The sequence below is a fragment of the Sturnus vulgaris genome, chromosome 19, assembly GCF_052056855.1.
Source record: "Sturnus vulgaris isolate bStuVul1 chromosome 19, bStuVul1.hap1, whole genome shotgun sequence".
In the NCBI taxonomy this organism is placed as follows: domain Eukaryota; kingdom Metazoa; phylum Chordata; class Aves; order Passeriformes; family Sturnidae; genus Sturnus; species Sturnus vulgaris.
The window spans coordinates 8144788-8164146 of record NC_142261.1 but is presented as its reverse complement, the minus strand read 5'-3'; the positions used below and the strand labels follow the sequence as shown (position 1 = coordinate 8164146).

At 42.4% G+C, this 19359-nt stretch overlaps 1 protein-coding gene across 1 annotated transcript; it reads left to right on the top strand.

The window, feature by feature from the left end:
* Positions 1–1223: 1223 nt before the first annotated feature.
* UBE2L3 (ubiquitin conjugating enzyme E2 L3) lies at positions 1224–18789 on the top strand. Its single transcript, XM_014894574.2, has 4 exons — positions 1224–1324; positions 9644–9739; positions 12928–13114; positions 16137–18789. The coding sequence occupies exons 1-4, from the start codon at positions 1298–1300 to the stop codon at positions 16289–16291; spliced, it is 465 nt and encodes a 154-aa protein (XP_014750060.1). The 5' UTR covers positions 1224–1297; the 3' UTR covers positions 16292–18789.
* The last annotated feature ends 570 nt before the right edge of the window (positions 18790–19359 follow it).

Here is a 19359-nt window from a genome sequence, read left to right as displayed (position 1 = left end):
ATTAATGTAAATATTGATTAGCAAATATCTTATTCAATGACTAATTTTAAGATTATAATCCTGTGCTTCATAATTAAAAACTTCTGTTGCGTTTTTACAAGATTATGAAAGCCTGTTGTAATAACCACCACATTTCCTTTTTTCAGGTTGTATGAGTCTGTAAAGTTTATTTTAGAGCTTGGAACTTTGTAGGTGACTTGTTCTGTAGAATAAGTGTTAGATCAAGTGAGGACATGAACAGACACACGGGTGGTGGAAAGGGGAACTGAGGCCACACGTGCAGCAGTCCTGGAGTAATTCCTGACTACATTGGGTCGATGGAGAAGGTTTTAGGGAGGAAGTCAGGAACGCAGATGTCTGGTGGCATTTTAGATGTGATGTCGTAACTTGTATCTGCCAGCGCTGTGTCTTTGGTACCTGAGGACACCTGCACTGTTGCTGGGTCTGGTGGATCAGAGTTGGGGAGCAGCTACAGTAAGAGCAACACTAAGGGGCTAAAAAGTCCCTGGCAAATGACAGGAGGCTTGACTGGTACTGACAGTGGATTTTCTCCTCTTCCACAGCACTTTTCTCTCGGAGATCGTGGCACGGCGCTGAAGCGGGGGTGAGGCTGGACTGGGCTGCTCAAGGTCAGGTAAGGCCGGGGGTGTTTTCATCAGAGACCAGCGGAGCTGAGGATGGTTCTGTGGTCAGATGCCTCTTCTGAAATCGCCCTTCCCTCCCCCTTCAGAGTATTTGAAGAAACCAAGAAATAAAGCTTTTGAAGGGCTCTGAAGAGGACATGGGCTGGTTTGAGAAAGCCTGTAACTACAGGTGGTTGTCTCTTCCCCGCCGAGGAAGATGGTACCGAATGTGGGAGATGCACAGTAAACAGAAAAAGGCACAGCAACACTTTCAAATCAGTGACCGGTGACACCGCTGACTGAAAAGGCACCACCGAGACCTCAGAGCGCCGGGCGTCGAGTCGGGCCGAATCGAGCCGAGCCGAGCCGAGCCGAGCCGGGCCGAACCGAGCACAGCCGAGAGCAGCCGAACACGGTCGGGCCGAGCCAACCCGAGCACAGCCGAACACAGCCGAGCAGGGCCGCATTGGTCCGGTCCGGTCCGGTCCGGTCCGGTCCGAGCCGAGCCGAGTCGAGTCGAGTCGAGTCGAGCCGAGCCGAGCCGAGCCGAGCCGAGCCGAGCCGAGCCGAGCCGAGCGCACGCCCCGCCCCGCCCGCGCACCGCCCCAGGAAGCGCAGGGTTTAGCGGCCGGCCCGCGCCGCGATGCATTGTGGGGCGCAGCAGCAGAGCCAAGATGGCGGCCAGCAGGAGGCTGATGAAGGTAACAGCGCCGGGCAGGGCCGCCGGGCGGGCGGCCCCGGCTCCCGCGGCTGCCCCTCCGCCCCGGCCCCCTCCTGCAGCGCGGGGTCGCCTCCCCCGCCGCGCCCCGGCCGGGCGGCCTCCTCCGCGCTCCTCGGCGGCGCCCCGCGCCCGAGCGGCCGGAGCGGGAGCAGCCGGCACTTGGGCCGCGGCCGTGAGGGGCCGCGCCGCCCCCCCGCCGCCGCCGCCCCGCGCTCCCGCAGCGTCCCGCGGGCCCGGCTGCCGCCCGGGACTGGGCGGGGGCGCTGGGCGGGCGCCGCGGGCCGCCCCGACCCCCTCGTTCGGGGGGCTCCAGGGTGACTAAGCAAAGAGGAAGGGACCGGGGGAAGGAAACGCCGCCGCCCGGGGCCGGGGCATCACCGGGGCGGCGGGAGGGCTCGGCCGCCCTGCCGGGGGAGGGCTCGGCGGAGAAGCGCCCTCTCCTCCCTCCCTCCCTGCGGGGGGAGATTCGCCGCTCCCCCGCGCTCTCCCCGGTGAGAAACCGTCCCCAGACGCCCAGGGATGAAATAATTTCGTTTTTGTTGTTTCGGAGAGTAACCTCTTCCTTGAATGAGTAAGAGGTTTATCACACAGAAACATGGACCTGGGTTCAGAAGTTTCTTCATTCGCTGCGGACGTGGTAATGTTTTTGTCTTCACTCTTATTTGTTCTGAACCGTGGATGATACTTGGAAATGGAAACTCGGCCCCAGTTGAGCTTTAACCAAGAGCACCTATAGTTTATGGTTAAATACCGCTCAGGATTATGTTTCTTATTATTTTCTTTGAGGAGGAAAGTATTTCTTAGAAGGAAAATGGTAACCATTGCCCCCAAAGCACACAAATTTATTTTATGTGCTCTACATAATTGCCCATTAATATCACAAACTGTAAGCGGTGAGGTTTGCCTAGGACACACGTACATAGTGACATAAAATTTATTCATCTGTAAAATGCTGTGACAGAACCCAGATTTGCATGCAAAGTGCCTGTGGGGAAATCAATGAATTTTACAGGCCAGTCCTGGGAAATGGAGGGAAAAGACCCCATAACTGTTGAGCAATGTTTCAGCCTTATTAAAAAACCTGTCCCTGGGGTGGGGTGCAGAGTAACCCTGCACTGGGATTTGACAGATACCTGGGTGATTCTGTTAAACTTAATCCTTTAATACTGGTTTTACAGCTGGCTTCAAGGACTTGGACCCCCAGTAGGGCTGGGATTTCACCAGGACATGTTCATGGCACGTCCTGAAGTTACATGTCCTTAATGGTGCAGATATATAAATAACCATTATAACTTGGGTGTTTTGGAAGAAACCAATAGCTCAGCAGTGCTTTTATAAGACTTGTTTTGTTGGTTGAAATAGCCTATGGAGCATTTAAAAATTAAATAGTAGATGTGTACAGTGTCATTCTTGTATATTAAAAATCAGTAGGCATGAACTTTTAATTGTCCTTAAGGATCGTGGTGAGATGGAATTAATTTTTTATTTCATTTTTGATAGCTCTGTATTTTCTCAGGGCTTCAATATCATAATCACTATGTTTGTTGCTCTATACTCAAATAAGGTTTCCCTTCACTTCAGATATAAAATTAAATGGTTGCTTACTGTTTTTGTAAGGCAGCTTTTCTGCCTGTTCTGGAAAAATACATTAATTGTTCAAATGTACATTACTACTACTCTGGTAGGAATAATATTTATTTTCCTTTTTTTTTTTCTTGTTAATTTAAAATAGAAAATGAAAATTTGAAAGGCAAGAAAAATTGTTCTTAATATTTTCAGTGCCTCTTGCTTTTCAGCCCCCCTCCTCATTTTTACTATACTTCTGAAACATTAGTTAGTACTTCAGTCTTTCACTAAAATACACTAAAAAGGAGTGATAATGTGACATTATTTTGTAGAAAATTAGTGTGGCAGTTGTTTTTTGGAGGGAGTGGTGTGGGAATGAAGTAGACATTGATAACTTACCTCTTATATTTTCACTTTTGTTTTTGTTGCCTAATATCTATGGGTTGTTCGTGTTGTGTGTGGGTTTTGCACAGTTCAAGAGCTGTGAGATGCTCTGTCCCACAACTTGCAGAGGCTGTTAAATCAGCAGCTCCCTTCCTGCTCTGGCCAGTCAAGGCAGCCTGAAAGGCTCTGGTTTTGCCATTCATCACAAAGTAGAGCTCTTGTAGGGATGATGTCATCGGGATTGCTGCAGCATGATGTGAAGGTCCAGGCTCACATGTGTATCAACCTAATATTTCTGTTTTAAGTCCCAGATTCACAGGTCCACTTTGATTTATAGTCTTTTACTGTTGAAGTTTTGCAATTGGGAAGAGTCTTTGGGGTGTCTTTGTCAGGGTCTTGGAATGATGAGTGATCATAACTAAAGGAAATGGGGTTTTTCACTGTGTCAGTCAATTACCTTTAAAATAATTTAGGATAAGCATTAACTGTCTTTTCTTTGAGCTAAATAATCAAACTTGTCTTTGATAAATGAGACTAAACCTTAAACCTTTTATAGTTATATAAAATTAAGCAATTCTTGTTTCCTTAAGGTCTTGCCAACATTTTGAGGTACTGCATTTTTTCTGGACTCAAGTCATGCATCCTGGTTATTCATATTAATCACCAAGGCTCAAAGAGACTGGGTGCAGTACATCCATAATAACCCTCTGTCTGCCTGTAGAAAACGGGGAGTCATGTCCAGTGTCCAGGAGGGAATGGATGCCCTTTTCCAGTTGGGGAAGCCATTTGCATCTTCAGTTCACAAACCTGTGTGTGAAACAAGCATTACAAATTTTGCCATTGTACTTGCACCGTTCAATTTTAAACGTGAATTCAAGTTGTAAAGACAACAAGATTGGCTTGTTATCTGAGGGGGGTGTGTTTGAGCAAATCACCTTCCCTAGGCCAAGGACCTTTTTTATGGCCTTTTTGCTCAGCTTTATCCCATCAAATAGTGCCATCTAACTGAAGTCTTCTCCTCTGATTCACAGCAGCTCTGTGAAGGTGTGCCCTTCCAGGAGCACACAGAGCTTAGCAAAAACGTGAAATAAACATGGCTAATGACTCATTGCAGTGACATCTGAGGTGGAGGTTTGATCTGTGAGCCACCATTACACCTCTTCAAAGAGCCCCAGTTGTTGAATCCTGACTCCTTGTGAACTGAACGGTGGGAATGAAGCAGTCTTTGTCAAGGATGTGGTGTTGTGGACAGTCTCTCAGGATTAGAACAGGAAAATGTGGAGTGATTATGTTTAGGAGAGGGTCTAAAGCTTCTCTTTGAAGGGGGTACTGGGCTTCATGGCCCTTCCTCATAGAAAGGAAATTGTCTCCAGGCTGTATGATGGGGAACACAGATCTCCCAAAGATGTGCCAGAGACTTGAAGGAGAGGCTTTGCACAGCTGCCACCTGCTAAGGTAAAAGCAGCCACTCTCCATGCTGGAGGTGTGGAGCTGCACAGGGAAGGCTGTTCTGGTGCTGGACACTCAGTACCTGCAGGGGAGCAGCATGTGGTGCTGAGCTGCACCTCCCGTGGGATGTCTGGGTGCTCTTGGAGGGGGCTGTGCTGCCCCAGCTGTGGAGCTGGGCCCTTCCATGGTGACTGCCTGGGATGGAGCTCAGGTGTCTGTAACATCCATGCTTTGGTTTCCTGGTTTTTAGATGTTCAAAAGTACCACTAGCGACAGAAATTGAAAACAGATTTAAAGAGTAAATAACACTTCACATAGAAGTGAGATATGTAGACAATTACTTTAATTTTATTGTTTTTACTCTGCTTCCATAGTTGCATAGTCAAACATTTATGCAACTGTTGAACTCCATGATAAAGCACAAACATGGGACCACACCCAGGTAGGTCAGTCTCCAGGATGCTGTGGTCCTGTAAACGCTGTAGTGCTCCCAGATAAAGGTGTTTTAAACAACTCTGATACTTGAAAAATAATTCTAAATTAATCCAAACTTCCGTTCTTAGTAACAAGGGAAATACGGTCTTGAGCAACGTGATTGTCCTTAGGCAGAAGTGAGAATATTGATGCATTTTCCATTTTTGAAACTGAGAATTGACAAAAGGATTCATCAAATGAAAATACTTTGCCAAAAAGTAGAATTGCTCAGTCAATAAGACATGAGTATACAGGGTTGTAATGTTGCAGAGGAAACTTACAACTGATTCTTAAAAGAACTAAATTCTATTTAGTTGGATTTGTGATGGATTTTTTGGTGTGGTAGAATCAGATTTTAAGGTGTTTTATTAAGACTTCCCTGTACTGTAAATCCAGAAAGTGAAACTGGCCAGTTCCTGATCAGTGTTTTGGAGCCTGTTTGACTTACATTTATCTGTTTATGAATACATTCTCTAAAAAAAGCCTGTAAGTTGTAATAATGGTTTAGAATTATTTCAGGAGACTTCTGTTTTTATTTGTGAATTTAATGGCATTCTGGGCTTGATGCAGAACTTACTAAAGTCAGTATGAGTTTGTCCACTTATTCCCATGTCCTGGGATTGCACTCTTACAAGTATTTGCCTTCACTGCATTTTCCTGTCTGGCTTGGGTTTTTAGAGAAGTCCCAAAACTTGAAATATGCATGGACAAAACAGTTGCATTTTTTTTAAAAGACTTAGGTACATTTTAAGCTGATGCTGCTTTTCTTTCTACACACAAATGATTACACAGTATTGAAAATGACAGTTTTAAACCTTTAATAGTTATATATGAGAACCAGTATGTACTTTTGTGACTACCATCAGCATTATGTGCTTGAAGATCAGGTACCACCTCTGATACAGTTTTTTCTCCTTTTCATGCACTGTGTATAACACTTTGTCTGAACATTTCCAAATTACAAATATCATGTCTTAAGAGAGCTCCATGAACTAAGACATTTCAGTTTTTCAAGTGGATAAACCAATGCAGCAAGGTCATATGCAAGGTTGATAAAGGAGTGGGGAATGAAGATGGATTGAAATTCTTACTGCAGTCATCTAACCTTTAGTTACGCTCCTCCTGTGCTCCTTTAATTATGTTACTTGACAAAATTAAGGGGTGGAGAACAAGAAAAGGAATTAATCTATTTACTGTCTGCCTAGACTCGTAAGTATTACTTTGAAATAAATATCTGGACTGTATCCTTTTACCTCATAAAGTAGTTTTTGTCCTTTTGGAGTTGCTCATGCCCATGTTAAACGTATTGTTAACTTTTAATATGTGCTGCTTGAAAGTATTTAGTAGCTCATTCACTTTTTTAACAGTACTTGTATACTGTAGTTATGTCTGCCTCCCTAGCCCTGAGGCAGTTAGATCTTTATTATGGGCTTTGGCAGTTGCCAGAAGAAAAAAACGAAAACAACCTCCTCTCACACCCTTAAATTGTGAATGGTGGACCTCTGGCCACTCCTGAAAGCAGGGCACGTGTGGTGTTACACTGCTCTTGTGGGGACAGTAGTAGGGAAAAGCCGTTTCCACGGCGGCATTGATTGATTTGGAGTGACACAGAGAGTCTGAAACGCTCCTAGTATAGAGCAGTCCTGTGCAGTGTGAGCTGCAGTGTGTGTAAGGCCGCAGTTCAGGTGCGTGTCCCGCGGAGGTGGCGGGGTTGTCCCTGACCTCTGCAGCCCTGAGCTGCCGGTTTATCCCTGGCTGGCCCGGCACAGCTGTCACCTCCTCCCGCAGGGGAAGGGCAGGTGCAGGCCCCGCACACTCACTCATTTACCACGGCTTCGATTTTGGAAGTGGCTTCCTGCAAAGGCCTCATGTGTCACTTTGAAGAAGAAGCTGGCCTGAAGAATTTTTGTGTAGTTCTTCAGTGCCTCTGTACCGTTTAATTCCCTCTTTCATAGGTGGACTTGAGAAAAAGTGGGAAACAATTTGCTTATTTAAACTTTTCATTGATGGCATACAAAGTTTTACAATTTTATAATTATTACTGTGTGGAATTCTTGCATTTCTTAATTCAGCATCCAATTTTTTAACCTGACTCTAACTATAAAATGTAGGTGTTTAATTTTCCAGCAATGTGAAGCCACACTTTTCTAATTTGTTTTATTATCTTAATAACATACCTGAATTATAGAGTCCTAGTCCTTCCTTTTTTTGCATCTGGACAATTGTTCTCTGGGCCAGCATCAGTACAATGCCATTGTCTGAACCTGGGAAAGCTGCATGGAAACTGCAGTCCCACTGGCCATGATGGGAGAGATTTCTGTCATATGCATAATGTTTTTACTGTAGTAACTAGAAAATAGTTTAAACCCATTTTCTTTGTCTTGTTTTAGAGCAAAGGCACTTGTGATGATACACGTTAATTCATGTTTAAATACATACTGCTTAATTAGCTTATTTTGTTCCCAGTGTTAGATGTGTTACATCTAGTGTGGAATGCAATTTATTCCTTTTACATGCTGTGGAGCAGTGGTTTGCCAGGACTTCACAGTTGTGTGTGTGATGGGAGTGAGCAGCAAAACTGAGCTGAGAGCAAGTTCCTGTCCTGACCCTGTCAGGGCAGAGTGAGCCCAGGACCCGCCCAGCTGTCCCTGAGCTGCTGCTTTGTGCAGGAGCACTCAAAGGAAGGCACTGTGGGGATTTGCACTCTGAGTGATGGTAAAGCACCTCTTAAAGCTGTGAGCATAAAGGTTATTTTATTTTGAATATTTTGGCTTGCTTTCTATCCCTATAAATATGCTTCATGGGATTATTGGGGGGGCATGTTTTGCTGCTTTAAGGAAATAAGATAATCCTCTTAGCTCTTTAAAAAAAACCACCCAAACTGTCTGTGACATTGCATAAATCGAGCAGCAGTGGAATTTGGGGATTAATCCATGGGTCCAGACTAAGTAGTCAGTGTTAGTGTCATGAAGGTAGTGTTAGACATCAATTCAGTATCCAGGCCTCCAAGGTTAAGCTTCTGTGTTCAGAGTGTGCTCTTGCTTTAGTAGGTGCAGTGGGTAGGAATATAAATGGTAATTTTTTGATGTTGGCTCTCGTGATTTTTATTTCACGTGCATTCGGAATTCTCGTTTTCCCTTTGGGTTTGAATTTTATCATGATGCTGAATTTATGCAAGAGGTTACTGCAAGTATTAAATGTGCCAGTCAAGTGCAGAAAGGTTTGATCCAAGATGAACATAGAGCTATTTTAGAAAACAATCCATGGACAGTACAGCATTTGGAGCAGGGAAACTGATCTTTTTTTGTTTTTCATTGTGTAGTGCCTTTGCTTGTAATTGGTGGGTTTATCATAATTATATCTAGCCTAATTTTGTAAGATGCCTGCACCCAGTGCAGAGCTGAGTGCTGTCAGAGCACCCAGTGCTGCTGTATAAGCAACATTTTTCCTAACCTATGCAGCCACCAGGCAAGTGCTGCAGTTTTGAAAGCACTGGGAAACTTTTATGTCTTGCTGTGGATGACTTTTGAATTCATATTTGGTTAAATTCTCTTTAAAGATAAAATGGCAGAGTTCAACCACAAAGGACTGTAATTGTTGTGGGGGAAATAAAAGTAGAACCTTGAGGTGTTTCTTTTTAGGTCTTATGAAATACTCCAGGAAACAGTCCCTACAGTAGGGCTTATACATCATTTTAAATATAAAAATGCTGAAATACTTAGTTTAGTGATACCTGGTTCACCAACTGATTGAAAATAGTTTGACTGGTGCAGAAAGATAACCTTGCTCAAGACTGACACAGCTTTAAAGAGAGGAATCCTGATGTGTGCTGTGAGCTTTGAGGTACTGAACAGAGAGAAAGCTGAATCTTTTCAAGCTACTGCTCTAAATAAGGCTTGTTTGGCTTAGATTGATATTTTTCTGGATTTGGATCCATTTAAGCTGTTCATGCAGGAATTTGTTCATTTTCAGTTGAAATAATTGGCCTGTTCAGTGTTTTTATCCCTGTTTAAAACTATTATGAAATAACTCTTCCAAATCACTGTTCTCCTTCACGTAAGTCCTAAGATGCATTTTATTTCTGCCCCTCACAGTATTATCAATAGTCTGTGACCAAAGGCACTGACTTACATTTGAGATAGAAAAACATTTTTAAATGTAGTTTTTGAATACTTCTGAACTTCATTGTGTCTATAATGATGTTAATAATGAGACATTTTTGTGTTTTCCCTCATATGAGAAAATAAAGGGTTTAATATCTCAGAGAATTTTAGTTCTTACAGATGCAAAATTTTATTCCTTATTTGTGTAGGTTGCCATCACTAATTAAAGAAACATTGACCTTTAAGCATTTTGAAAAATAAATGTGAGCATCTTGCTTAATGCAGTTATTAACTTACAGTTAACACTTTGCTTTGCTTTTCAGGAGCTTGAAGAAATCCGCAAATGTGGAATGAAAAACTTCCGTAATATCCAGGTTGATGAAGCAAATTTATTGACCTGGCAAGGGCTTATTGTTCCTGTGAGTATAGACTACTCCTTATGAGCTTTAAAATAAAACGAGGATCATTTGTATCTCATAAATCCACAGCTCAGTAGTGCTGCTGGTGACCATGAAATAATTCCTTATTGTAGGCCTGGGCTGGCACATGGCTGGAGCCCCATGGTGGCACTGGGCTGCTGGGAGAGGTGTTGGAAGCAAGTGAAATTTGGTTTTACATTAAGCCTAAAGTACAAAATCTACATGATCATAGGAAAAAGAAAGGAAATACTTTTACTCCTTAATATGTGGGGTTTTTTAAATTTGCTAGAATAAAACTGCGTATTGGGAAAAATTTGATGCAAGGAAAAGGTTTGGATTTTCCAAACTGAGCTCTTTAAAAGAAAGTAGTAGCTATATTTAGGCATTACTTAGTGCCAAAATAAACCTATTTCACCTAATTTCTTTAAAAGCACTACAGTCTTCTTAGGGAATGTTTAATCGAAGTAGATAACCATTTTATTAGTCAAATAGAGAGGGATTTGTTACTAAGGAGAAAGCAGGAAATGTGATGTGTTGGTTTCTTGGCTGAAAATCACTTGGATTTTCACCCCTTGTATTTCCCAGTGCTGTGGCCCATGGCAGTGGGAAATGGCTGGCTTGGTTTCATGAGCTATTTTTAGTCTGCAGCAATAGGGGATGGGCCATTGGGGCAGCAGTTGTGGTTTTCTGTGGGTGCTGCCAAAAAGCCTCCCCAGCCAGTGTAAGTCTGTCTTTTAATTATATGAGTAAGACTTTGAGGCATCTCTGTAGCAGTGCCTCTGCCTGGTTAGTCAGAGGCTGCTCTGGAGCTCACATGGCACAGGCTGAGCTAATGCTGGGCCTTTACACTTTAAATGCTGGGGAATACATTCAGTTTGCTGTTTACTTACGTGCCTGCAAGTGATTCCTTGGAGTGGCTGACACTACTCCTGCAAACAAAGCAAGTGGGATCTGACACTGAAATTTGACAGAGCTGAGGAACAACTTGCTTTAATCAGCCACTTTGTGTAGCAGTTTAGTGCTTTGATAAGACTTTGAAGCAATGTAAGGTTGGTAAATATGACTAATAAAGCAAAACACAAAAATACTTGTTTATTCTTGTTAAGATTGGGAATGTGTGGTGTACAGCAGCTATTTTTATCAGTTTCTGCTCAACAGAGGATGAGCGTAGTGTTTGTCATGCAAAGCTTTGCAGCATCACAAGTGTTTAAATGTTGGTGCAGTGAACTGTGCTCCAGACCTGCCTTTTGGTTTGTAATATGTCCTGTTACAGGGGAAATAGTCTCAAATTCACTGCTGGTATAGTTAAGGGAGAATTTTGTTATGAAATTACACTTCCTATAGTAATTAAATGTGTTGTTTGTGTTCAAAGAGTAGTAGAAGTTTTTATTCTGAGGTCATGCTGTAGATGTTTCAGTGTTACTATCTCTTTAGCTATTTTTGGTACCAGAGTTGATGGCACAAAAATGCAATGCATGAGCTCATTGAAAGTTAAACTTCTTTCTCTGTTTTTGCTTCACATGTTGTTTCCATTTTAGCAGATTTTTTAGCATTCTTACTTAGGGTTTAAAGACACATACTTCAGTAATACTAACCAGTTACTGATTATTAAATGCTATAACTGGGCATTTCTTGGTCAGCTGCTTAATGAAAGTCTGAAAGAGAATGTGAAGGTGAACTGTAAAGCTTTAAAAGTTCTTGTTTGTAACATATTTTGTTCTTCAGAACAAATGTTAACTTTTAAGGGTGTTCACTCAATTGAGAAGCAAATTGAAGATACCCAGGCAACTTCTTTTCCTGTTCCAAATTGTAGAATGAAGTAGTTTGTGTCCTGTGGGTGGCCAAGGTACACTATTTGTTTGATTTCAACATCAAAACAAGACTCTGTAGCCCAGGCTCCTTCATGTAAGAGGTACAGTGAATAAAATGGATGTTTTTAAGGCAGGCCACTTCTCTTGTCAGTTCACTGAACATCCTCACAAATTACAGCAGGTGATGGAGGCAAGAACAGTTGAGCTGTGGGGGAAGAGGGCAGTGACTGCCAAAGTTGTCACCACCACCACAAGTTATTAGTTCAACTTCCAAAGCTTTTAGGATTGCTTGGGTAAAAAGTGATTTTAAAGCTGCTGTGGTTGCTTCTCCCCCTGGCAGAAACTGTGCTGTATTTCTTACAAGCACACAGCCAGATTCTCCACATGGATGAGCCCAAAATTAAATGTTTTCTGTTGACAAATATTTTAATAGAACGCTCCCCACCCCCAAGTATTGGTAAATTCTGGAGTGGAATTGATTGCAGGGAAGGGTCTGGTTGCTAATGATGAATGTGTGTGATTATACTTTATACCAATTGGAAACTCTCATCCATTGATTCTTGTTCCCAGACTGTTTGGAAAGGCTTCATTTCATAGTTAGTGTTTTCAGTGCAGAACAGTATTTTTATCAGCTTTAAATGTAGCAATGGTTTATTTTTGTTCTGCCTCTCTTGTGCAGTATCTGAAGCATCACTATCAACAGTCTAACAGGTTTTTCTAAGTGAAATTCTGGGCATTGTTTTTTCTGTTTTAGCATGAAGAACTGCTTTGCTCACTTCACAGTTCTCTCATCCTGCTCCTTCAAAACTGATCTGATAAGAGTGGGTGCTAAAACTGCATACAAATTCAGAATGTTCTCATCAGCAAACACAGTGAATATCTATCTTTAGTACCAATGAATGCTCAGCAGATTTCTGTGTAGTCAGCACAAAAACGTTCTCGAAACGTTTAGGGAGATCTGACAAACCAAATTGCTTTGCTGTTCATGCCACCATGTTGTGAGACACACAAAATAACTGTTCACAAGCCCATTTCCCTTGTCAGGCTTGCTGTTTGTGTCTTGGAAAGGGTTTACTATGTTTTTTGAAACACAAAGCTGGGAATAAAACGACTTACTAGAGAGGGCCTTGAGTTGGAAGTAAATGGAGCTGGATGCTTTCTTACCCATAGAAATGTCAGCCAGCTGTAGGGCAATGGCAAACCTGCTTGGCCCCCCATATAGGTTTTGCTGTTTCCTGACACATAGACCTGGCAGTAGTGTTGGTAGAAAATGCCTTTCAAAGAGGTCATTCAAGAGATCAGAGGAATCCAAGTCTGTACCTTGCTGCTTTTCATTAGCATGTGCCACATCCTTGACATTCTGCCTTCTTGTTGCAGGACAATCCTCCATATGATAAAGGAGCCTTCAGAATTGAAATCAACTTCCCAGCAGAATATCCATTCAAACCTCCTAAGATTACATTTAAAACAAAGATCTATCACCCTAACATCGATGAAAAGGGGCAGGTTTGTCTGCCAGTAATTAGTGCTGAAAACTGGAAGCCAGCAACCAAAACTGACCAAGGTAGGACTCCGTGTGGAGAAAGAACTGGGTATTGAGAAACTTTGTAGAGTGTTTGAATTTAAGCTAATTTGTCAGCTTCTCAGTGCTCTGAGGGTATATTCATTGTAAGGTTTGTGTCATGAATCACATGTGGTGAGCACAGAGTACAACTCTTGTGGAATCTGATTTTGTTACTGGAATGGGAGGTACTGGCACTGAAGTTGAAGTGGCATTTCCACCTCCAGGAAACCACAAAACTCTTCATGACTAAGGAGTTTATTAAGGAAGTGTCCTCAGCATACTTTAAAATGTTGCTGGTAGTTTGTGTGGGGGTTATTCTGTGTTTCTTTTTAAACACTGACTTTAGAATCCAGAGGTGTTCAGTAAATTCCTGGATGTTTGAAAGAATGGGTCTAAAACCTCAAGGCATTGTATATTTTAAAATCTGCCAATGTGGTTCAGTGATTTGAACATGTCTTGAAATATCATGGGAGTTGTAAACAAAATCTGAAAAAAAAATCACAGATTAACTTGTTCTTACTCTTGGGCTTGCTGTGTAGAGTGTCTTTGATAAGAATCTAAATATTGTAAGGAAAAAAGTTTTGTCAGGTTCTGTGGCAGACTTAAGTGTAATATAAGTGGGGTTTTTTCCTGTTGTTGCTTGCATGAGTTGGGGTGAAAATTTTGTGTTGTCTGGCAGGTAATGGTTAGTTGAGTATTAAGCTTTTATTATTATACATATAGAAAGCAAACATCCTTGCAAAAAATGCTTTTTTTTTTTAAAGAGTATTGATTCAAATGAATTTAAATACTTCAGTGACACTGAAGTATCTTGTTCCATAGGAGAAAATACTTCCATCTTCCAGGCTGTCCTTTAAGGTTATTTTCACATGATCTGTGCTCCTGATAGGAAACAATGCTGTACTTAAGATTTATTTTTCTGTACCCCTGCATGCTAAAGAAAGTACTTCTAGTTGTGTACTCTTGCCCAAAGACAAAACAGGAAAATTCCTGTACTTGTTTTAGACGAGATGAAGCAGCTGGATGTTGGTGAAAATGGAGGTGGCAGCAGAAAGAACCTGTGAAATAGCACAGCCAAGATCTTTGATTTGTTGTAGATTTATCCTGATTATACAGGACAAAGATCCTCAGGAGAGAGGAGATGGAAAGAACGTGTGGAAGGTTTCTGTTCTGTTCCACACCTGAGCACCTGTCTTGGTGCTGTCAGCCTTTGCTAGTTAACCAAAGGACTTAGATGTCTCTACCCAGCTTGAAAAACAAGCTGTCATTAGCTGGAACTGCTGAAACAATTGTTTGCGTGCAGAAATTAGTCAGTGTCTCCCTGAGAAGTAGCAATTCCCTTTTTATCTGAGAGAGTGAATAAAAGCTGTGCTAAAATCAGAATCTGGAACTGATCCTGGGTATCAAAATACTGCAAATCTCTCATGGTCTGCTGTGTTGTGGCTTTTGTTTGTCTTAACTCTTTCTTCAAGAAGTTGTTTTAGTGTCAACATCTGTTATTACTACATGGTTGTATGAAGCTGTGACATTGTTACTAAAACCCTGCTTAAATGTTTATTCCTTTTTCTTCAGATTTCTTCTGCACTGAAATATCTCTCTCAGCTTTTCTCAAGGAAATAATGTGACATCATTAGTACAGCGTCAAAGTGATTGGTTTTGTTCACACAGGTGTCAAAAAAGTGAAGAGATTAAGTTCATTATAAATCATTAACTTACCTTTTGCAAACTAAATGTGCATCTTGCTGCTGTACTTTTTGTTAATTTATACTTAATATTAAAAACAACTGTTATGGCAGGATGGTTTTCAGACACTGGATGCTCCTGTTCTGCCAGGCCTGTTTTTTCTGGCTTGTTACTGCTATTAAGGTTATTGGACACACATTTTCTCTGTGGTGTTTTTGCATGCTTTGCTCAGTGAGAAGGGATTGCCACTCTGTGTTTCTGCTGGTTTCAGCAATATGATGGCAGTTGTTGTAAGACCAGGACTGCTGAGTTACTGTGAAGGAAGCTGGTCTGAATTCAACATTCCTTAGATAGTTTGTTGAAGTTTAAACTTGGATTTGTGGTAAGAAATGTTCCTGTTTGGTAGTTTAGAGACAAACATCAGATTTGAGTGTGGCTTTGAGTATTTCTTTTGAGGTTTGTTCATGGGTAGAAAAGACTGAGATCAGTGCCCCAAACGAAGCCACTCTGTTGTTCCAGCATCTGCTGGAGTGATCATCATTGTATGAACTTTTATTCCTGCCCAGGAACGCTGACACCTTTGGGTGGCTGGGCAGTGGGACCCTTGTGAGCTTCCAGTGGCTGTGAGGATGTGTGTGAGAAAAATGTAGCAGCAAATGGCACTGTGGGGTGTAAGGCTCACTGAGGAACTGTCAGGTGCATTTCCATTTCCTGGAGAATGACTTTTCTTTGGAAAGTGACAGGGACATTGGTGACATTGCTGTGAACACCTTGCCACTCTCACCTCGTTGTTTGCCCAGTGCATCTCAAGTGGTGGCTGCCTTGGGCAGTTGAGAGTAAAGGGAAGACTTGCCTGCTGTTCATAGGAGAAGTAAGAATCATAGGGAAAGAAAGCTGGAAAAAAGGGTTTCCAGAAGAGGCTCAGTCACAGCTGTGTCACTGTGACAGGTGTTGGGAAATGCTTCATGGTGCAAATTCCATCTTTGCCCAATCCCTTCAGTGAAGCTGTCTAAGAAGTTCCATTCGTTCTCAGCCATAGGGAGAGGATTTTAGATGGGATGCCAGTTACATGGGAAGTCATCTGTAATGCACTTTGGTCTCTATTCATGTTGATTTTGTTTACAAATACAATTTTCTGCTGTTCATTCATGGTCATTGAACTAAATCTTGGCATATCACTGCAGCTTACTCACGCCCTGCTCTTGAAAAGGCCCGAGATTTATGGGGATGTATTTAAATGCAGTTAAAGCTCTTTTCTTACAGGGGAATTTTGCTTACATTTTGATTTTGAAAAATTAACCATCTAAGTCTCTGACGGTATTTATACTTCTTTTGACAGTAATCCAGTCCCTCATAGCACTGGTGAATGATCCACAGCCCGAGCACCCCCTCCGGGCTGACCTAGCTGAAGAATACTCTAAGGACCGTAAAAAATTCTGTAAGAACGCTGAAGAGTTTACAAAGAAATATGGTGAAAAGCGACCAGTGGACTAAAACCTGACACAAGTGCTGTCAGCAACTATGATAGAAGATCGGAGCAGTGCATTTGAGACACCCCGTAAAGCAGGACTCTATGGAAAATTGACAAGTGCCACCTTTCGGTGTGAACTTGTGGCTGTTACTAACTTTCTACAGTTTTCTTAATCAAAAGTGGGCTAGGTAACCTGTAAAGAAAGGATTAAAATTTAAGATGTTCTAGTTCTGCTTTCTTTGTTTAAAAATCACTGCTTCAATATACTTTAAAGTATGCTGTTTTCTTTTTCTTGTCAGAATTTATCAAAAATATCTTAGACTTATATTCTGCCCTTAAATTGAAAAGGTTGTGGCTGTCATTTCTTATTTTTCCTTGCAGTTCCCACTATCTTGAGTTCATTCATTGAATTTTAACCCCCTCCTCAAAATGATGTCTTAGGAAAAATATCCCAGTTCTGGCAGAAAATTGAGTGTTTGGCAGTTTCGTTTACTTTTCTTTCTAAATGTTGCACTGTGCTTTGTGGGACTTGTTGCAAGTTCCCCTGAACTTCAGTTTGTAACATAATAAATGAAATCCAACCCCACAAAACCAATCAGAAATAATGTCTGGGTCTGATATAAATCTGGCCAATGTCTATTAAACGGGGAAACCCAAGTTTTTGTGTGTGTCATTGAATTAGAATATGGCTTACGTTCTGCTCTTGGAAAACCTTGGAAAAATAATCTCTAGCAAACAAGTAGTGGAATGTGATTGCAAATTTCCCTCACTTCTATCTTTAATACTTATGCAGAGTACTGGGAAACATGCACAGAACAACATTGCAACCAATCCAGGAGAGTTCCAGAAATTGGGGACCAAGAGGTACCAAAGTGACAAACTGTCTTTTGAGCCTAAAATCATTATTTTGGAAACATTAATTTTGAATTCAAGAAGTAAATCTGATGGCACTGCTGTCCTCTCTGCAGGTTTTCCCTCAGAATGCGTCAGGAGTGTCTGTGTTTGTGGGATGGCCCTTGAGCCGTTCCCAGCCCCACTGCGAGGCCAGGCCTGAGCAATAAGGTGTGACAGAGTGTGCTTGGCTGCTGCTGCTCTGTTCAACACACGGGGCACGGGCTTTAGGGAGTGTTCAGTGTCAGTCGAGCTTCAGCGGGCAGGGCACTCCTGTGCATGCTGAAGGGAGCCCTTTCCCTTCAGAGCTGAGCATCCTCTGCCGTGTCTCTGCTGCTTCTGCTGCCTTTCCTCCCCAGGCCAGAGTGTGATCCTAGCTCCACAGTCAAACTGCCACACAGTCAACCTGCTGTCTCCCCTTCTGCAGCTGGGGTCTGCTACTGAGGGAATGGTTTATTTCCAGAAATCCATCAGTATCTGGGAGCACATATCATTTTGATGTGCAGGAAGCTGAGTTTAAAAAACCCTGACACCTAGGTGGTTGCCTGTACTCCTAAATTCAGTTTTAATACAGCCTCTGCCTTTGCAACCTTTCAGAACTAGTGTGTCAAGCAGTAGATCTTGGTTTTAATGTCTTGTGTATTTGCTGTTTCCTCATTTGTCCCTCTCCTCTGGCTTTCATTTCCAATTTAGTGTAAACAATGACAGCCCAGTACCTCACCTCTGTTGAAAGTAAATTTTTTTATAAGTTAGGGAGCTAAGAAATTTTATGTTTAAGTGTTCTTAGACAGATTCTTTGGCAGGTAAATAAAGTTAAACCACATTCACCTTATTTACGGAAACTTGCATTTCCTAAGTGTTTTCAGGCTTGTGAGAGCACTATTACCAAATTTTCACATCTTTGTGTCTTCATTTGCAGAAAGTTGGTACTGATTTTGTTTCGTTCACGCTCACTCAGATTCATAATAAAATAATGCCAAATTATCTGTCAAACCGAAGTGTGTAACTTCTGCATCACCTGAGTCACTGTACCTTTGATCATGTCTGTTGGCATGGAGACTTACCATTCTCTAAATTTTATTTGAAACAAAACTGTAGCACTAGTTTGCTGCCCTCGTTGCTACTCAATAGTTACTCTGTGGTTGTAAAGCCTCTCAGGTCAAAGACTGCGTCTGTGTGCCTGGCTGTGATCGATGCCGCGGGAAGGGACGGAAGGGCTGAGTGACCGCAGCAACTCCGGCCGAGCCGCACCAGCCGCTCCCATCCAGCTGCACGGCTCACACAGAGACAGACCTCGCTATCAGTTCTCTTGGTGTGTTCTTCATAGTCCAATTGCTAAACTGTGAGACGTGTAAACAAAGTGCTGGCGCGTGTCTGGGGCAGCCTCTGAACAAAGGGATCCGGTACCTGTGTGGCTGAAGGCTGAGGAGAAGAAATCCAAGTGCAAAGTCCTATGATAACTCAGGAAATCAAGCTCTTGTTCTCTCTGGTTCCCTAAGCCATGCTGAATTCTAAATGTGCAGTTGAACATCCACAATTAAAGCAGCGCACTGGTGAATCTACACCCAGGAGTACTGGTATAGGCTTTCTGCAAGTCCATTCTGCTACCCTAATAAAAATTGCTCTCAAAGGCTTTGTGGCATGGTTTTATTTTCACAGAGGTCTGGGAGTTAACTGGGATTGTTAGTGTTTTAATTTGAAATTGGATTGTCTTTAAAGCTTTCACAGAACCACTAAGAAATTTCCTTATCTCCCTATAATTTAGGCAATTGAAAGGTTCCCTATTGAGTAGTCTTTTAGTAGTTCATTATTCATTTCTCTAATTACACGGATATTTGGGGTTTAATGCTCTTCATTTAAAAATAAGGAATTTACAAAATCCATTTTTCACAGTGCAGCACTCGGGTAAAGGCTGCCCTCAGATCTTCAAAGCTCAGCTGCCAGGAAATGCATCCAGAATTGCACAGGTGTGTAACGTCCTGATGGGTGCGATCAGAGCCAAGGTAGCGCTTAGAACATGGAGAATGTTCTAAACGTCACATGTTCTAACATGTTAAATGTTTATGATAAGGTCTGAAGTATCCATGAGAAGGCGGTGACAATTCCATACCCTTTGGAGCTCCGCGTTCCGCAGGGGTTGCAGTGCGGCGCGGCGGGCACGGCGCGGCGCTGGCGGCTGCGAGCGCTCCGGCCGCGGCTC

Bases quoted from the DNA above. Each gene is read 5' to 3' on its own strand.
- UBE2L3 (XM_014894574.2), top strand. From the start codon at position 1,298: ATGGCGGCCAGCAGGAGGCTGATGAAG. The intron at 9,740-12,927 runs GTGAGTATAGAC...TTCTTGTTGCAG, and splicing joins GGCAAGGGCTTATTGTTCCT to GACAATCCTCCATATGATAA. The intron at 13,115-16,136 runs GTAGGACTCCGT...TTCTTTTGACAG, and splicing joins AGCAACCAAAACTGACCAAG to TAATCCAGTCCCTCATAGCA.